The sequence below is a fragment of the Ambystoma mexicanum genome, chromosome 5q (assembly GCF_040938575.1).
Source record: "Ambystoma mexicanum isolate Mex_15411 chromosome 5q, UKY_AmexF1_1, whole genome shotgun sequence".
Classification (NCBI taxonomy): Eukaryota; Metazoa; Chordata; class Amphibia; order Caudata; family Ambystomatidae; genus Ambystoma; species Ambystoma mexicanum.
The window spans coordinates 1,268,843,075-1,268,861,111 of NC_090933.1; the positions used below are offsets into that span (position 1 = coordinate 1,268,843,075).

Here is an 18,037-nt window from a genome sequence, read left to right on the forward strand (position 1 = left end):
GGTGGAACGATTCTAGGAAGGGACTTATTCCCCAAATCCGGTTGGGCTGGTATTGGTGACAAAGTCTTTCTTTGGTTATTTACTTTCATTGGTGGGGAAATAGTTGATGGTATTAGAAAATGTTCCTCCTGTCCGGCTCTCTCCGAATGATGTGGGGGGACGTCTTCATCGAGCAGATTTATTGTCTCTGTTTGAGCTCTCCTTCGACAATGGTTGATCCTGTTTCCTTGCACCTCCCTGTCACCTCGGCTGCTAAATAGTGGGGTGGTGGGGTTGCCACACTGGGCCTCAACTGCACTATGAGTGAAATCCGCTATTCTTTCTCTTTGTTGCGCCACTGGAGGTAATTCCAGCGGAACATCGAGCATTTCTACATCGGAAAGTTCGGTGTCTGTTTGTGGTATTCTCTTTGTTTGTTTAAAAAAGAATTCTTTGAGCATGTGTGGTGTCGGAAGATTTTGAAAGGTGGATTTGACTGAGTCACATTTTTTTTGTTTCTGAATTGGAGCCCTTTTTAGTTGCTGGGAGCTATGCTCTAAATGTTCCCCCAGTTCCTTTCCACTCTTTCTTAATGAGGCTCTTTTTTTAATAGCGCCATTGCAATTTCTCTTTTCTGGGCAATGAGCTTGCCAGTTACGGCATTTTGTCTATTTCCCTGGGTTGGGCGATCTGGGGTTGCGTCCGTGAACCCATTCTCAACAACAGGCAAGGAAGCCTGTTGCTGCAAGTCTTGGCTTTGCCACGAGGTGGCGGCGGAGAGAAGCTCCGTAGTGGCGTCGCCTGCGTTTAACACAGGCTGATGTTTGGCAGCGACAGCTTCTGCCTATGAAAGAACTTGGTGGTCTTGGATATCTAATTTCTCAGCAAAAGTAGCGGGTGGCCCCATCACCCTCACCGATGGGGCAAGAGGGACGTGGGAGCCACAAGCAAACGCCGCCACCGGCGCGGCGACCCGCAAGCTGAGATCAGCCGCGCGGGGTCCTACGACTCCGCTTGGCTCACTCTCACTCGCCGTAGCAGAGGCCTGCGGGGTGCCGACGGGCGATGGCGGCGGGCTCGTACTGAGCAGCGGCCTCCCAACGTCCAACCTTGGGTCTGTTTCAGCGAGCCCGGCCTCGGATTGGGGAGGTAGCGGTGCCGGATACAATGTTTCACAGGAAACGTTAATAGAATCCTCCTCCAAGCTTTCACTCGTTGCGTTCTCCAAAGTACCGTAGGAAATGTCGTTTGATGTTTTCTGAGCGGTCCAAGGGCTTACGACCTTACAGGACGCTTTCTCAAGAGGGTTCTCGAGGTGGCTAAAGTTCGTTTGGATGGGGGGCACTGAGGGACCTGAAGGTAGCGCTTTTTTCACTGGCATAATACCAGAGTTAGCGTTAATTTCACGGTTTTTCTTTGCCGTGTAAATTTTACGGGATTCTTTCTGCTTCTCAGGGCATAGAAATTTGCTCCTCAGTACCCTACCAGATGGGCTTTTTACTTGGGGATAAAGAGTGGAAAGTTCTGAGTTATCTGTAACACTTTCAGGTCTAGGAAGTAGGGGTCCGCTTGCAAATCCATGCCTCTTTACCTCTTTGCTTCCGTAGACTGCTTCCTTACCATCCACCAAACAGCCGCACAACAGCCGATGGACTTGACTCCACGGAGCCTAACGCCGCGAGGGTGGATGGCTCTGCCTCTTCAAGGTGTTCAAAGTCACGTGATACGTCACGTGATTAGCACGGCCACGCCTCCTCCAGGCAGCACACGGGCACACGGGAACCAGCAAGTGCTCCTTCCTTGCTCGCAGTGCTGGTGCTGGTGTGCACAGAAATAGACGTTTGTTCGTAAGTAAAAAACTACTGCTTTGATGCAGCAACAGACGCCCCTCGGGCGGATGGCTCTGCCTCTTCAAGGTGTTCAAAGTCACGTGATACGTCACGTGATTAGCACGGCCACGCCCCCTCTAGGCAGCACACGGGCACACGGGATCCAGCAAGTGCTCCTTCCTTGCTTGCAGTGCTGGTGCTGGTGTGCACAGAAATAGACGTTTGTTCGTAAGCACAAAACTACTGCTTTGATGCAGCAACAGACGCCCCTCGGGCGGATGGCTCTGCCTCTTTAAGGTGTTCAAAGTCACGTGATACGTCACGTGATTAGCACGGCCACGCCTCCTCCAGGCAGCAAACGGGCACACGGGAACCAGCAAGTGCTCCTTCCTTGCTCGCAGTGCTGGTGTGCATAGAAATAGACGTTTGTTCGTAAGCACAAAACTACTGCTTTGATGCAGCAACAGACGCCCCTCGGGCGGATGGCTCTGCCTCTTCAAGGTGTTCAAAGTCACGTGATACGTCACGTGATTAGCACGGCCACGCCTCCTCCAGGCAGCACACGGGCACACGGGAACCAGCAAGTGCTCCTTCCTTGCTCGCAGTGCTGGTGTGCACAGAAATAGACGTTTGTTCGTAAGCACAAAACTACTGCTTTGATGCAGCAACAGACGCCCCTCGGACGGATGGCTCTGCCTCTTCAAGGTGTTCAAAGTCACGTGATACGTCACGTGATTAGCACGGCCACGCCTCCTCCAGGCAGCACACGGGCACACGGGAACCAGCAAGTGCTCCTTCCTTGCTCGCAGTGCTGGTGCTGGTGTGCACAGTAATAGACGTTTGTTCGTAAGCACAAAACTACTGCTTTGATGCAGCAACAGACGCCCCTCGGGCGGATGGCTATGCATCTTCAAGGTGTTCAAAGTCACGTGATACGTCACATGATTAGCATGGCCACGCCTCCTCCAGGCAGCACACAGGCAACGGGAACCAGCAAGTGCTCCTTCCTTGCTCGCAGTGCTGGTGCTGGTGTGCACAGAAATAGACGTTTGTTCGTAAGCACAAAACTACTGCTTTGATGCAGCAACAGACGCCTCTCGGGCGGATGGCTCTGCCTCTTCAAGGTGTTCAAAGTCACGTGATACGTCACGTGATTAGCACGGCCACGCCTCCTCCAGGCAGCACACGGGCACACAGGAACCAGCAAGTGCTCCTTCCTTGCTCGCAGTGCTGGTGCTGGTGTTCACAGAAATAGACGTTTGTTCGTAAGCACAAAACTACTGCTTTGATGCAGCAACAGACGCCCCTCGGACGGATGGCTCTGCCTCTTCAAGGTGTTCAAAGTCACGTGATACGTCACGTGATTAGCACGGCCACGCCTCCTCCAGGCAGCACATGGGCACACAGGAACCAGCAAGTGCTCCTTCCTTGCTCGCAGTGCTGGTGCTGGTGTTCACAGAAATAGATGTTTGTTCGTAAGCACAAAACTACTGCTTGATGTATTGCTCCTAAAGAAGAGAGGTTCACTCTCGAAACACATAGAGCTCATGATTAATATAATCTGATACTATTGAGTGAATTGAACTCCTATTTTGATTTTTGATTAAAAACATTCTTGATTGTATGTATCCTTGAATGTTTTTGAAAACAATTGTCACAACAAAAATTGGTTACCTAAAGACAAAACTGATTTGAATTACTCAAGCTATTTAAATATTGTTTGGAATTTTGATTTCCAATACCAATTGGTGTGCAGGGGACGGGAGTTCCTATTTGACAATAGGAACTTTGTTTGTTTCTATGATATATGTGACTTTCTGATACCAGAGTCAGTTTTTTCTCCCCGGCACCCTTTAAGATTGATAAGTTGTGTGAGCGTTTTTGGCTCCGATTATTTTGTAAAATTAACAAAATTACCTCTTACCCAAAGGTGTGCAGTCTCTCTCGCATATGTTCTTTGACACAGCTCAAGTGTATGAAATCGAAGCAAAAGGTACAAGAGTCAGGAAGAAGGAATTGAATAAAGGAGGAAAGAGAGGATTCAGCAAAGAGAAAAGAGATGGAAGGAGAGAAACCCCTTTAAAAGTACTTACCATCTATCCCATAGGGACGAAATGCACGGCGCTCAGTCAGGACTGACAGAACAACTTCCTCTCTGAACTGTAGTTCCCGGATCACACCGCTCCCTCCATGGAATCGTCCCGCACCCCCTGTTCCTGGTTTCAATTCAAATCGTTTCAGAATGACTGGATACCTATGTCAGAAGATGAAAGTAACAGGGCAGTGTAAGAAAATCCTAGAAGAAAGAGTACTATTCCAACTGGAAACACAGTAAACGGTTTAGAGAGCTTTGATGGAACAATGATTTGGGTGTTATTTGATGGTAAAGGACAGCCGAAGATCTGCCAAAGAACATATCAGATATATTTTTAGAATACACTTTTACTCCCTGAGGGGTATCTTGCCACTACTGACAGATAACTATGTTTGTTACCCAACGCAATAGTACTCATTTAATTGACTTCTGAAGGATGCTGAGTGGAGTTGCTAGGAACTGAAATCTGTGACTATGAGCTTAAACACAGGCACCTGTAGTGGATGCATTAGTGCACAGAGCCACAGTCCACATGATTGCAGTCAATGGTGAACTAGAACTAGCTCAGGGGACACCTTATGCATGCACGAGATTCTCTCACTTTGTCAAAGGTGGTAACAAATAACAGACAATTGTTTCAACTAGTACCTTAGTGGCCATAACCACTTTATTGTATGTGCAAAATGTGGCTCTTATACTTTCTGAGCTCAATATCCACCTTGTCTGGTACCAGTGGCTAGACATCGGCAGGACCTTCCACAGCACAGCCAACACCCTCCTAAATGTCATAATCCTTAGTAAAAGTGGCTGCTGCAAAACCATTTTTCTCCAGAGCTGTGACACAATGTCAGAAATCTGACTTATAACCCACTCTTTATGACTTCCAAACTCATCCTGATTACTTTCAGCCTCCTTCTTAGGATCTTCACCTCCCACCCCTGTCCTCTCTCTAACCTCTCTTCTCCGGTGATCCTTCTGTCTCTCTTGCCTCTCGCCTCCTTCTCTCCCCTCCTTGTCTTTTGTAAGTAACTCTTTCCACCACCTCCTTCTATAACTGCCAAATTGCGCCTAACTCCTGCCGCTATCAAAATGGGACAGATTCTAAAACATAAAAAAGGGAGCAAATCCGAGATACTGCACAAATGTGCCAGATATATATGCTGCTCATTAACAGAAGTGTGCATTGAAATGCCACCTTAGAAAAGGAGCGCAAAATGTGTACACAAGATGCACAAAGTGGGGGGAAGAATGCAAACACACCGAATTAAGTATGCAAAGGGAGAGTAACCACAGAAAGTGAGCAAAGATGGACCAAAACCCTAATTCAGAAAACCGGACCATTGGATTTGCTCCAAGAAATGCCCTTCAACGTTTGCTTCTTTCTCAATGTGGAGCAAGTGGTTCAGAAAAGAGTGCAACTGATTTTTCCAACCAAAGAAGGACAACCTGCACTCCAGCCCCAACCCACAGTAGAAGCCCAGAATAGAGAGACAGGAACACTTTCCTAAAATGGCCAATGCAGTAAGCATCATGCTGCTGCAACAACTGATTAGGAAGCAAATGATAAATGGAATGATCGCCATATTTTAACTGGCTCATGGAGGTCTGTGAGGGGTCAGAAATGAAAGCCGGACACTGTCATGTTTGGGCTATAGACTTTAATTTAACTTAAATGGGTTGGGGAAATGCCTCTCTGACCCTATTCTAAACCGAGGTTTCCTACCTAAAAACCTAAAAACCAAAACTAAGGATCTGTCTTTGCCAGGATGTCATAAATCAAAAACAGCCCTTGTGCCCAAACAATCTATCCTGACGCTCATACTAAAACAAAATAATAAAGTGGCAAAGGACATGTCTATAACCTGGTATTTGCAAAAAGTGTTCTGAAAAAAAGTAGAACGGCTCCAATGTAATGTTCTCCAAAATGGAAAAGACCTTAGTTCCAGAGAGTGATTCCCTTCCCCTGGATTCTTCACTCGTATCACAAAATGTCTCTGTGTCTAACAGTTACTTTGTGTCTTTCTTGGCCCACAACAATCTGTTAGACAAACACTGTTCAGCCTTGTACGTTCCTCTTTAACAAAAAGTTCCTTCTTGTGATACAAGTTCCTTCTTTGTTTAACAAACACTGTTTCTGCTTGACACTCCTTGTAGGTTTGCAATTTGCCTGGCATACTCCCGCCAGGACTCTTGATGCACATTCAACTGCCTGGTGTACTCTCCTGACAAGACTTCTTTCGCACTTACAATTGCCTGGTCTTACAGTTACTCTTATCTTCAAGTAGCATATACCTTTCTTATTGGCTTGGTGGTATATCTGCTTGACAATAAATTACTTTACTTTCCGTAATTTCACAATGTTCAAAATATTCTGCTCTCTTGATTTATAAACAATCTACCTTGTCATTTTTGCTTTCTTTAACTTGTTCTATTCTCTTTGGTGCAGTCACCCAGATACGCCCGTGGATTAATCACAGGTCACCCAGTTATCATACTGGAGATGATCAGTCAGAGAGAGGGCCCTTACCACACCTAGTCAAAGTACTGTTAGCCCTGTATTTCTTTGACAAAGGATCCTTCCAGATCACCAGGGGCGTATTGGTGGTCATATCATAATCCTTACAGACAAGGGCCCTATGCAAGTTCTTCAACATGATCTTTACATCTGCCAGGGTTTATATGGGAATGTACCAGGGCAGGAATAATGAGGGCAAATAGACAACATTGCTGGGTACCATGCGTTTGTGTTGCATTGATTGCACCCATGTGGCCGTCATGCCCCTGTGGCCATAGAACACTTGTACAGGAATGAGAGGACTTTAGGAAGTAGATCACTTTCATTTTATGTATAAGCAATACAAATAAACAATACAATACAATCCATGTGGCTGTCTAGCAATCACACAGCCAGTCTGTATGCAATTATATGAATGAAATGTATAATCCTACTCTACATCAACACAATCACAAATCGCTCTATGACAACCCTGAATTACATGGCAAAACTAACGGCCAAGGAATTTAAATAGTATACACTTACTCCCATGGGAAATGATCCACTTTACAAAGTAAACTCACCACACAGCTGAAGTTAAAAAATATGCATTATTGTCTTCTTATTCACAGCCTTATTACATACATAAGATCACGAACATTACATAAATTGTATGAAATTCTTTTCTTGATTTTTCTAGGTTAGATGCACTCAATTCTGGAAAAAAGGGATGCTCCTGTCAGCATCAGCACATAAAAAAGTGTGCATCTGACAGATAAGCAAGAAACATGCCCCCATCTCATCAGATGGGCCATTAAATGCTCACTTATTTATGCCTCTTTTTCCAAAACAATTTACGCACTCTTGCGCACTGGGCTTCTTTTGGTATTTTCTTTGTTATGTGATAAGTATTTGTACATGCACGTTCGCCTGAGTGCATCTTGGTGCTAGACCAGAGCAAGAGAGCTAAAAAAGGTAATAATCTAAATTAAGACAGGGAGGTTTTCAGTAGGCGCCGGAACTGATAATGATTTTCCAAGCTCATAAACAAGAGTGGCAAATTATTCCACAGCTTAGCAGCGGCGATTCAAAAAGAACATCCACCAGGACGAGGTAGACGGAACCAAGGGACTTTGACAAGACGAGCATCCATGGACCCGGGAGGGCAGCTTGGGACATAGGGAGCACATTTCTCCCGTAAATATTACCGCCCTTGTCCGTAGGAGACCCGGTGAACAATTGCCAAAGACTTAAACGTCACGCTCTTAGCTAAAGGGAGCCAGTGAAGTGCCTGCAGTACAGAGAGATATGTGCCCCATAAGAAGATCCAGAAGCTACTCGGGCTGCTAGGTTTTGGAGTATTTGCAACTGATGTATAAGAAAGAAAGTCTGGGCAAAGAGCATTACAATATGACTCAGCACTAAAGAGGTGACTACCAGAGGCCGTAAATGAACTGGAAGATAACCAAGGATTCTACGGAAAATCCTTAAATGGTAGTTCCCAGTCTGACAGATGTAACTGATCTGCACATCCATAGAAAGGGATGCAGAGATCTAAACAATCAGATTTATTACCTCTATGGGGGTCATCACAAGTTGGGCAGTATCCCAGCCGTAAAGTTGCCTGGATGCTGCCCAACACAAATAGCGTTACCACAACTCAGCAAGGTTGTAAATCCCCATTTTATTCTGAGTCCATAGGACTCGATGGGGCATTTTGCCACATGTACCGCAGCGCTAATTGCGCCATGGTAAATGCGCCGAAAATGGGAAGAAAGTCATCAGATTTACCTCCAGCTAAAAGCTGGAGGTGAATCTTCCGGTTTGGGTCTATTTGACCTAAAAGATTTGACCTAATCACATTTGATCAAATCTATTTGAACTTTTTTTCAGTCTAAAATGCGGAGGGAGACCCCCGGCAATCCCACCACTTCCCCTCAACCGAATCTATACCCTTACACACCCCATATATATTTCATTAAATGCAACCGAAAAAAAGGTTAAAAAAAATGTGATCAAATGTTTTAGGTCAAATGTTTTTAGGTCAATTATGCTAATACCGAATCTCCCAACATTCCGCCCAACCCGTTATGAGGCCCTATGACTGGTACAGAAGGAGTCCCCAAAGCAGAAGGACAAAAGGTCCATTGAGAAGAAGCAGATGGAACAGAAGCAAGGCCAACAACCAGGACCTCAGCCTTAATCCCCACTGAATTTGGGAATTTGCCCCCTCCAACAAGATGCGCAATGGCACATCTTTGCATCATTGTGCATCTCTTTGAGATGCCCATGTTTTTAAGAATCTGCCCCATGTGTCCAAGATGGGCTGCTGGCACAGGATATATTTCGGATTTGGATTGTTTGACCGTGGTAGAATCGTTCGCGGCGGAATTGACCGTAGTCAATTTTGTCACAAATATGATTTTACCATGGCCAAACACACCAAACCTGTGTCTCCCAATTCCTCAGTACATCACCCTACTCCCCCTACTTATCTTTTCTCTGTCCACCGCCTCTCCTGACCCTGCAGCACCAGTTCTGTCCCTCTAACGCTGGTTAGATCTAATGCCGCAGGATGCCCTTTTCTTTTTTTTTTCTTTTTTTTTTCTTCTCCCGCCTCCAATGTTCAGGGAACGGGGGACACCACTGCAGCCCCTCAAGGCCAAAAATACTGGACACCCCCGCTCCACATGTTCAGTATTTTTTATAATCGTTCAAATGGTACTGGTTGAATTCGGTGAAATGTACCATTTGATCGATTATATTATTGGGTAATACCTATATTTGTACCATGTTTTTTACTTGTGTACTTTTACATTTTACCGCATAATGCCATTTAGAGTGCCAGATACTCTAAAATGACCATGCCACAAGGTTTCACATGTCCTTTGACCATTTAAGATCCAGAATTGCTGTATATGGAACGCCATTTCCCAGACAAAGCCTCTGGTTTCCTAGGACAAGTGGCAGTCTGTGTGTGTGGCCAGTTGTGGGGCTGGTTCTGTCTGGACCCAGTCCACAATCAAGCCAAGGTGTGTTGGCCAGAGGCTGTCCATGAGACAGCCCTTGCTAGTTTATATGGTGCAGATCCTTGCCATTGGTGGGCTTGTGGATGACTCCAGTCCAAATCCTGGATAAAAGGAGGACTCCTGTAGTCATTTGACAGATCATCTTTGGAGCCAAGACACCTACGAAGAAGTGCAACCTACTGACGACCCAAGGACGACCTGTGCATCTGACCAGCATTGCCTCCAGCCAAGTCCTGGTGAAGCCAAGTCTCTTGCTATGTCCCTGCCTACCAGAACACCATCGGAGTGGCAATCCAGACTGCAGCAATGCTCTTTCAGTCCAGGAATGAGCGCAAGAGCTTACAATTCATTCAATGCCGAGGTGTTCACCTAGGCTCCTGGAGCTGCCACATCACATCCCAACACCATGGCTGGAACACCCCATGCTACATACTGTAACCTCCCTTCCTTACCTCATATGTTCCACAATGACATGTACAGCACTCTGTTGCTTCCTAGCTAGATTTGCATAATGTAAAATCGCAAATACAAAATGCAACTCAATCAATAAATTGCTGAAACAGTAGACTTCCTTGCCATCTCGGCGCTGCTAATAGGTAAATAAATGGCCAAGCTTTGTGGCAGAACCAGCGTGGTGTAAAAGCAACAATGCCTCATCCCACCCTTAACTGAAAGGATGCAAGCATACCGTTTCTCGAGGATCTCGGGGTCTGTGATCCGTGTGTTGGTCATGTGGGTGTGAATGCCGCTGCGTCCGTGCCAGTGTGGTCCTGCTCCTGCACCACCAGCCACCGTCTCATAGTAACCAACCTTAGCGTTACCAAAGGTAATGTTGTTCATGCACCCCTGCAACAAAGAACAAGAGATCAGTGGCAACCTGCAGAAGCGTCAACGTCTAGCTGGTATAGAGAAATGTAAATATGTATATATTTATTTAGTTCTGGATATACAGGGATGAACAATACTCTTTAGATCACAAGAGAATATACAACACATAAGAAATTAGTTTTGACGAGAAGCAGTGAGCGCTTTACAATGGGGTGAGTTTGAGGGACATTTGTCGGGAAGATAGCTCAGCGGCAACGCCCTCGCCTTGGAAGCAATACGATGCAGAGCAACACAGGTTCAATCCCCAGGTCCGCGCTTATAAACCCCTGGGTATTAAGCACATTATAAATAACCAATTACTATTACTATTACCATGTTGTGGAGCGTAGAAAATGGAACAGTCACCAGGGACAATACATGGGTGGACATACAGAGATTAAGGACAACCAACATTGGAAATGTTAAAGTGCAGGTAGGCAACACGGACAGTTATATCAGGCATGATGGATGGAGTGTTAGAGTGGATGCATAGGTAGTGAGGGGTAGAGGCAGTTAGAGATGAAGGAAAAAGGTTCGCTAGAAGGCAGGTGAGAGTTAGCTTAAGAGGGAAACTTGGAAGCAAGGAGGAAGGCTTTTAGTTTGGTTTTGAACAAATGGGTTTGGACTGTTTCTCAGATGTCAGAGGGAAGAGAATTCCATGCAAGTGGAGCAAGAAGAGAGAAGGAGCGGCAGTGAGATGAAGCACAGGGAGGGTGAGATGCCAAAAGGGTAATCGAGGAGGCAGAGCAGAGTTGGATAGAGGGGGATAGATAATGAGAGTCCTGGTAGCAAAGTTAAGATCTTGTTGGGAGGATAGAAAGCATAGCTTGAGAGAATACTGGTGAACAGCTGCTGCAAAGCCCAGCATAACTGCACAGTTCCAATGACCGCCGAATGCAAGGACCACATAAAAAAACAAGAATCCCACCATTCATTCAAACCAAAAGAAGAAGACACAATCTTGGATAGTTACAAAATGTGCCACATAGATACATTTAGGTCACTGTTGGAAATTAATGGCTGAGAATGTAGGTTGTCCATCATTTTAAAGGGTGTATGTTGGAATTTCGACTGGAGAAAATATTGCACATTTTTTTGGGACAAATTGTGGGGCGCCCCCCCCTCTCAGAATAAGAGTGACATGGTACCATGCAGTCAAAAAACATCAACTACAAATTGCCAGTGCTACTTTGAAAGTGAATAGTCTCACAAGCATTCAACAGGCGCGTCTTTATAACACTTGGTTAAGTAGGACAATTAAACTGCCGTACTAAGCCAGTCACAGACGACCAAGTGGCCCTGCCCCCTCCAGCATTCACCCCCCCCCCCAAGGAGGCAGAACCGGGTGAATTTACTGCCAAAAATACACCATACTCTAATTACCCCCATATATCTCACCCATATTTAGTTTTATATCAACATTCTCTGAAAAGTTGTCTTTCAAAAGCTACAGTAGTGGTATGTGTTCAATAAAGCTGACTTTGAAAGCACCAAACCACATGGCAAATCAACTGGATAGTAAAAAAGTATGGTTCCCTTTGGTAGTAAAAAAGATCACAACAGAGAATGTATATTTGCAAAATGATTATAAGGCAATCCAGCAAAACAGCAGGATTACAAATGTATGTCCTCCTTCACACTACAATAAAGGCAAACAATGTGAATGTATTAAAATCAGTGACCTACACTCATTTACCATAAGAAACTATTTGAGAAGTTAACAAACTTGGTGAAAACATCCAGACATCTACATATCATGAAGCGATTGAGTAGTGTACTTGTGAGGCCAATTAACAGTTAGGTCAAGTAATTATAGCATCCTTTAGTGCATCTCGATACAATAACAACTGTGGGCTTGTCATAATGTGCACAAACTCTGACACTACACTCTTGTCAAGAGGGCATGGGGACCCCTCTCAGCCTGGGGTGAGAGGCCTACTAGGGTGGAAGCCAGAGCCAGTTCTCCTGGGAAGGTGGCTGTTTGGTGGGCCCCAGTTCCTGTCTCTTCTTTAAGTGCCTCTATGCGTGTGTGCAGTACATCTCTTGATCCCCCTATAACTTGTGCATGAAAATGCTGACCAGTCTCTTTCTTGTATTTGCAGAAAACCACATATACCTTGACTCGAACTTAGACTTTGCTCAGAGTGGACCGCTTACCTGTAGAGAGTCCGTGGAGCGTTTCCATGGCACAAACCTGTACGTTGTTCAGTGGAGCTGCCATTAGCAAAAGCCGTGGACCCACAATTCGAAAAGGGGGGTGGGGGGCTTAGCCCCCTGCTTATGTATTCCCCAATCTGTGAACCCTTCCGGGTGGGGAAGATAGGGACTGATTAGCCCGTGGACCAAGAGTGGCGCAACCAGTGGGAGGAGGAGGGGGAGGATAACGTTAGGGACAGAAAAGTGGAAGGTGTAGGATGTTCGGGTGAGGTCAGAGAAGGAGCTGGCAGACAAAGAGGCTAGAAGGAGGAAGGATGGTGGAAAGGAGTGGGGAAGTGATTTGCAGAGAAGCTGAGGTATTGGTTCATGAGAGAGCTACAAGGAAGCTTTCACTTTCCACCTAAGCTACATTCCAACTCATGTGACATTGTAGTGTGTGTAATTAGTAATTGATATTGCAAACGTCAATACCCATTTAATGTATTGCACTCTAGCACTTTTGCATTCGTGTAGCATACCACTTTGACAAGCACATGTGTTTCATATGCAGCATCCTTCAGTACGTTTGGTACCTATATTTGTGTTAATCTGGGCCTTTTTTCCCTTGCGTCCTCTCAGCCTCCCTCCATCCCTACCCTGCCTGCACACAGCCAGTGATTGGCTGTTTGATCGGGTCATCTGACCCAGGTCATCCACCACCTGGTCCTCGCTGGAGGAATAGTCTCTTTCCTTGAGCAGTGGCACCACTGAAGAAGCATCTACTTCGGGCAGAACAGCAGTGGTGTGTAAGACTTGACTCCCATTGGAGCAGCCTTATTTCGGAGAATGCTGCCGAGACCATTTCTGGACCTTTTTCCCCTGCGTCCCCTAAGCCCTCCCTCCCTTGCCCGCCCCCAGCCTATGATTGGCTCTTTGATTGGGTCAACTGACCCAGGCCATCCACCACTTAACCAGACCCCAAAGGGCAGCCTTGCCCGGTCAGCCAGTTAAGGGACAAGGCAAAGGGCATCTCCCGGGGCACCTCCATCACCTGTTTGCCTGTTCGCGCTGGACGCCCCAGCCCAGCCAGGCACCAAGCCCTGTCTGTTGCACCCTTGATACTGCAAGAATCAAAAACATTTCCAAGGCGGACCCTTCACCAAATCTCTTCACCCTGTATCTTGTCCCACAGGGCTAGTGCTGTAGGCATGGGATTTTAAGATGTTCCTGAATTTTGAATCTAGCTATTGTTTTGTGCCACTACCCTGCATCTTTGACAACAGGGATAGTGCTGTTGGCCTGGGAATTTAAGAGTATCCTGTATTTTGAATGTAGCTACTGCTTTGTGCCACTACCCTGATTCTTTTCCCACAAGGATAGTGCCATTGGTCTACAATCTCGTATCTAGCCCTCAGAGCTGAGGCGGCTGATCAACCACCATGCCAAGCGGCTCCAAGGTTAGAGGGGCACTATGGCACACCGGAAACCTGGCCACCCCCTCACACAGAACCATCCCTACTCACCTCTGATCCCTCCCCATGCTCACCCCTCAGGGGACAAACAGCACCTACCCCGGCCTTTACAGAAAATCCCCCCGCCCATCCTACACAGGCTTGAAACAAGACCATTCCAGTTCACCCGCACCCCACCTAGTCCCCACCCAACTCCCCCTCCTGACCTCATTACCCCCCTAGCCTGATGCCCACTCCGATCCAACATTGTCTCTCCCTTCGTACCCCTAAGCGCTGCCCAGGCTACCTTAGCCAATACCTCTCATTCAGCTGTCCCACCGACCAGCACACACACACACACCACTGGACCGCAGCATCCATTAAAACACAGACACTGCACTTCCCCAGCCCTTTCATCCCTGCAAACTTCACCCTACCCCCCCAGATCCATGACATCACCCCTCACTTACACCCTCATGACCTCCCCCAATTCACCCAACCCAGTGAAATCACTCTTCAGCATATCTTACAACATTCCTGGCAATAACACCAGATACTCCCCTCCCTACTCCCGTGGAAATCAGCAACCTGATCCCATCTCCGACCATAGACCCCCCTGTTCTCTCCATTTCAAAACAAGAGTCAGTCCCTTCGCTCCTCAAACCACATCACTCTGGCCATCCCCCGTTTCAAACTTGCCAGGCAGGTGGCGTGAGTTTGCTTCCGCCGAATATTAGAAGTGAGCCCTTTTACCCAGCTTTCAATAGACTTCTAAAAACCTGACTGTTTGACAAACAGGATTAACATTCCATGAACTTGGTGCTCTTTCTATTTTATTTAACTTGTCTTAACCATTTTATACTGTGAAGGCAAGCGTCCCCACACAGCACGATCCTCCCCGCAATGAGAGACAATGAAGGACTCTCCCAATAACTGGGAATAAGGCCAAGACAGAGTGCGGGTGAGCGTAAACGGGAGTTTATCAATCAGAATAGGGCATGCAAAGGACTCTGCAAACTCCGAGAGCGCTCTGTCTGACAATAGCAAAGACAGGCGTATATATTTACAAAAAACGTCATAAGAACCTACACACTATAGGGGGTACAAGTTCATGGGGATTGGGTGGCGATGACTAACTATAGGTGCTGCTGTGATGTGGTTGGCTTTGGCTGGAAGACGTCACTGGGCAGCCTCGTGGGTTGGGCTGGGCCTGGCAGGGTGGCAGAGTTCATCCAGGCGGTGTTGTGGGGCCATCGCGGCCAGTGGCAGAGATGAATGTCTTTTCCTGACTTGTTAACCCTAAGCCGTGCACACCGCAGTCATTCAAACATTCTGGTATTATCTTCTTTAGTAAATCTTTCGATAGGTTATACAACAGGTTAATGCAACACAGGAGGAATGCACCTTGTGAGGGGACTGGAGGCAATACGTCAGGGCATGGTTACCAGTGTCCTGTTGACCGGGGTCATAGGTCGAGGGGCTAAGTTTCGGGGCCTGGGACGGGCGGTACATGTTTTTCTGCCTTGTTAGAAGTTGTTATGGATGTTCCGCTGTGTGTTGTCAAAGTGTTGGGTGTCCTGATTGCACAGGGCCATAAGTCTGAGATGGTCCGGTGGGTTGTAAGGTTTACGGGGGGGCGCGTGCGTTCAGGCAGAGGTTTACTGCTGTGCTGTAAATAATGCAGGTGGCGGGTGGTGGCCTTGGGTGCTACAGAGGGGGTTACAAGTCTTTCAAGCGGCTCCAGCCTAGTTGGGGGAGGTAACACAGCGCGGCGCGGTCTCTGCTCTCATGCCTTGGCAGCCCTCGCTGGGTGGGAGGGGGAATGACCTTGCGCGTATTTCACAAAGGTATCTCCCTCGTGTGTTGCCGGTTTAGGTAAAGACATCACAAACATTTGAACATTCGATAATACTTATTCAAAAACACTACAAAACATGCATTTAAACTTTGCTGGATGTGTCTTGATTATACCCAGTCTGAGTACCTTGTTTATACATTTATGTTTTAACACGTACAGTATTTAGTTATATGCATATATATATATATTTGCAGTAAATGAGGTAGAGTTAGGGTTGGTGGAGGACATAGAAAGTAACCCGCCACTTGTGCGTGATGGTAGTGGCGCAGGTGGGGCCTAGACATGCACCTTCTCATGCATTCTTCACATGGGCCCTTTGGATGGTTTACATTCGTTTTCTTGTGTCCTCTAGCAGCATTAGTTCAGTTATGGTACGAGCCCATGGGGTGTAAGTTTTCCAGTCATGCACGTGACAGCCAGATTCCTGGTGCGTGCCGTTATTATTAGTGCCCAACTGCAATGGTATATGCTCACCATCGCTTATATCATGGGGGCATGATCTCTTGTAATCATACATCCTACAGGCTTTTTGTAATATAAGGGGTTTTATGAAAGAGAAAAGCATCCTTTGCAAGTAGTCTCAGCATTAATATACAAAGATTGTCTGGCATATAATCGACCACTTTACTGTTCTTTTCATTTGTCTAGGCCTGCTGGCCGGGTCATTCTGGGAACGAAGATACACTGCGGGAGGTGAACTGTTACAATGTTAGGCTATTACGCTAGCTCATGTCCGTCTTGTTCGTGGGAACGTGCTCGCAGCGGATCTACCAGGGTGCTGCGGTAACAAGGATGATTGAAACCCTCCAAGGGTGGGGGCCGCGCTACAGTGCGCTGAGCTCACACCATCTTTACCAGATAAAAATGGTTTCTAGGCCTAGCTACGTTTTAATACGTGTGGGCACTTAATACGTGCGGGCAATGTCTCCAGTGGGTGAGCCCTCCACCACCTGGGCCCGGGTGGCAGGAGGGGACGCCCAAGAGAGCCATAGTCCTCACCTGGGGAGAAAGTGTAGGCGAGGGGGGTCGTCTTGGACCAGTCCTCCCCTACATTTCCCCCCTTTCGTTACTAAAGTAACGAATTCTTTAAACCTTCTATTCTCCTACATTCTGCCTCGTCCATCACCGCCTCATCCCATGCCGGAGTTCCTTTGATGGGCATCCATGCTCTGCATACCGCTCTTAAGCTCTCACCTCTCCGGGCATATTCATCTGGGGTACACGTTAGATATATGCACCCACCATCTGCTTCTAAATCTACCCAAACTTCCTCATACCATTCTAGTATACGGGGCTCTTTGATGGTGGTGTGCCACAACTTATCTACAATATCTTTATCGTGGTATATGGGCACCAGTTGGTACCTGGGCGAATTATCTATCCCTGTTTGTACCTGTGCTTCTTGCATTGTTTTTATTGTACCGTGTGAGTTGCCCATTGTCACCATCATCATTGCACCATTTGGTACTGCGTTAGCACAGACTCGAAGACCCACCTGGCACAGGCAAAAAAGTAGAAGGAGGAACACAACAGCTGGTATTAAAAATGTCACAGTTGTTCCAAGCCATGAGGGAACCCAGGAGAAGATGTTGTCGAACCAGGTACTCGCTTCTGCTCCACCTTCCATTTTCATTTTTTCTCCTAGGTTGTGGACTGCTTCAATCACATGGGACAGGGAGCCATTCTCTGCGTCTTCAGAAGGTACGAAAGTGCAGCAGGCACTTCCTATTTTTCGGCAAACACCACCGTCCATCGCTGTCAACAGGTCTAGAACATACCTGTTTTGCATGGTCATTAGTCGTAAGGCTCTTAGTTCAACTCTGATGATATTGAATCCTCCTTCAGTGTCGTTCGCCAGCTGAATCAATTCCCAGCGTGTTATCTGGAGCCATTTTGCGTTTGCCCGTGCTTGGACACTTGAGACGAGTGAGGCAAAAAATGTTTCTGCTGAGCTGAATAATCGATATTTGTCTGGGATCTGAGCCAATAGTTCTGATGATGCCTTTGATATGTAATTTGATGCTCGTCTGTTACGGGTCAGCACTTCTTCCTTGTTTCCAGAAGACAGGACATATATTTGTGTCTCTGCAGTTGGTTGAGCCACACTCTGCATGCGTTCCCGTGTCCCATCGACGTGGCTTTCTGGTATCACCATCAGGGCTGAGTGCCGAGTGGCCATTGAGCATCTTCCACTCCATGACTGGGGGAGGTGTAGGTATGCCTGTTTGCCGCACACCCAGTACGTGTCCATCAGGGCCGCTGTCCCTTTCCTTAGGTCTGGGATGGTGAGGGTCTTGTT

The 18,037-nt window shown here is 46.8% G+C and overlaps 1 protein-coding gene across 4 annotated transcripts in view; it reads right to left on the reverse strand.

Moving 5' to 3' along the window:
• Positions 1-18,037, reverse strand: part of OPLAH (5-oxoprolinase, ATP-hydrolysing) — a 664,980-nt gene that overhangs the window by 64,040 nt on the left and 582,903 nt on the right. For all 4 annotated transcript variants that reach the window (XM_069621803.1, XM_069621805.1, XM_069621802.1 and 1 more), the window contains 2 exons: positions 10,115-10,272; positions 3,902-4,062 (listed from right to left, as the gene is read on the reverse strand). In XM_069621803.1, the coding sequence (XP_069477904.1) occupies positions 3,902-4,062; positions 10,115-10,272 (319 nt within the window). The remainder of the gene's footprint in view (positions 1-3,901; positions 4,063-10,114; positions 10,273-18,037) is intronic.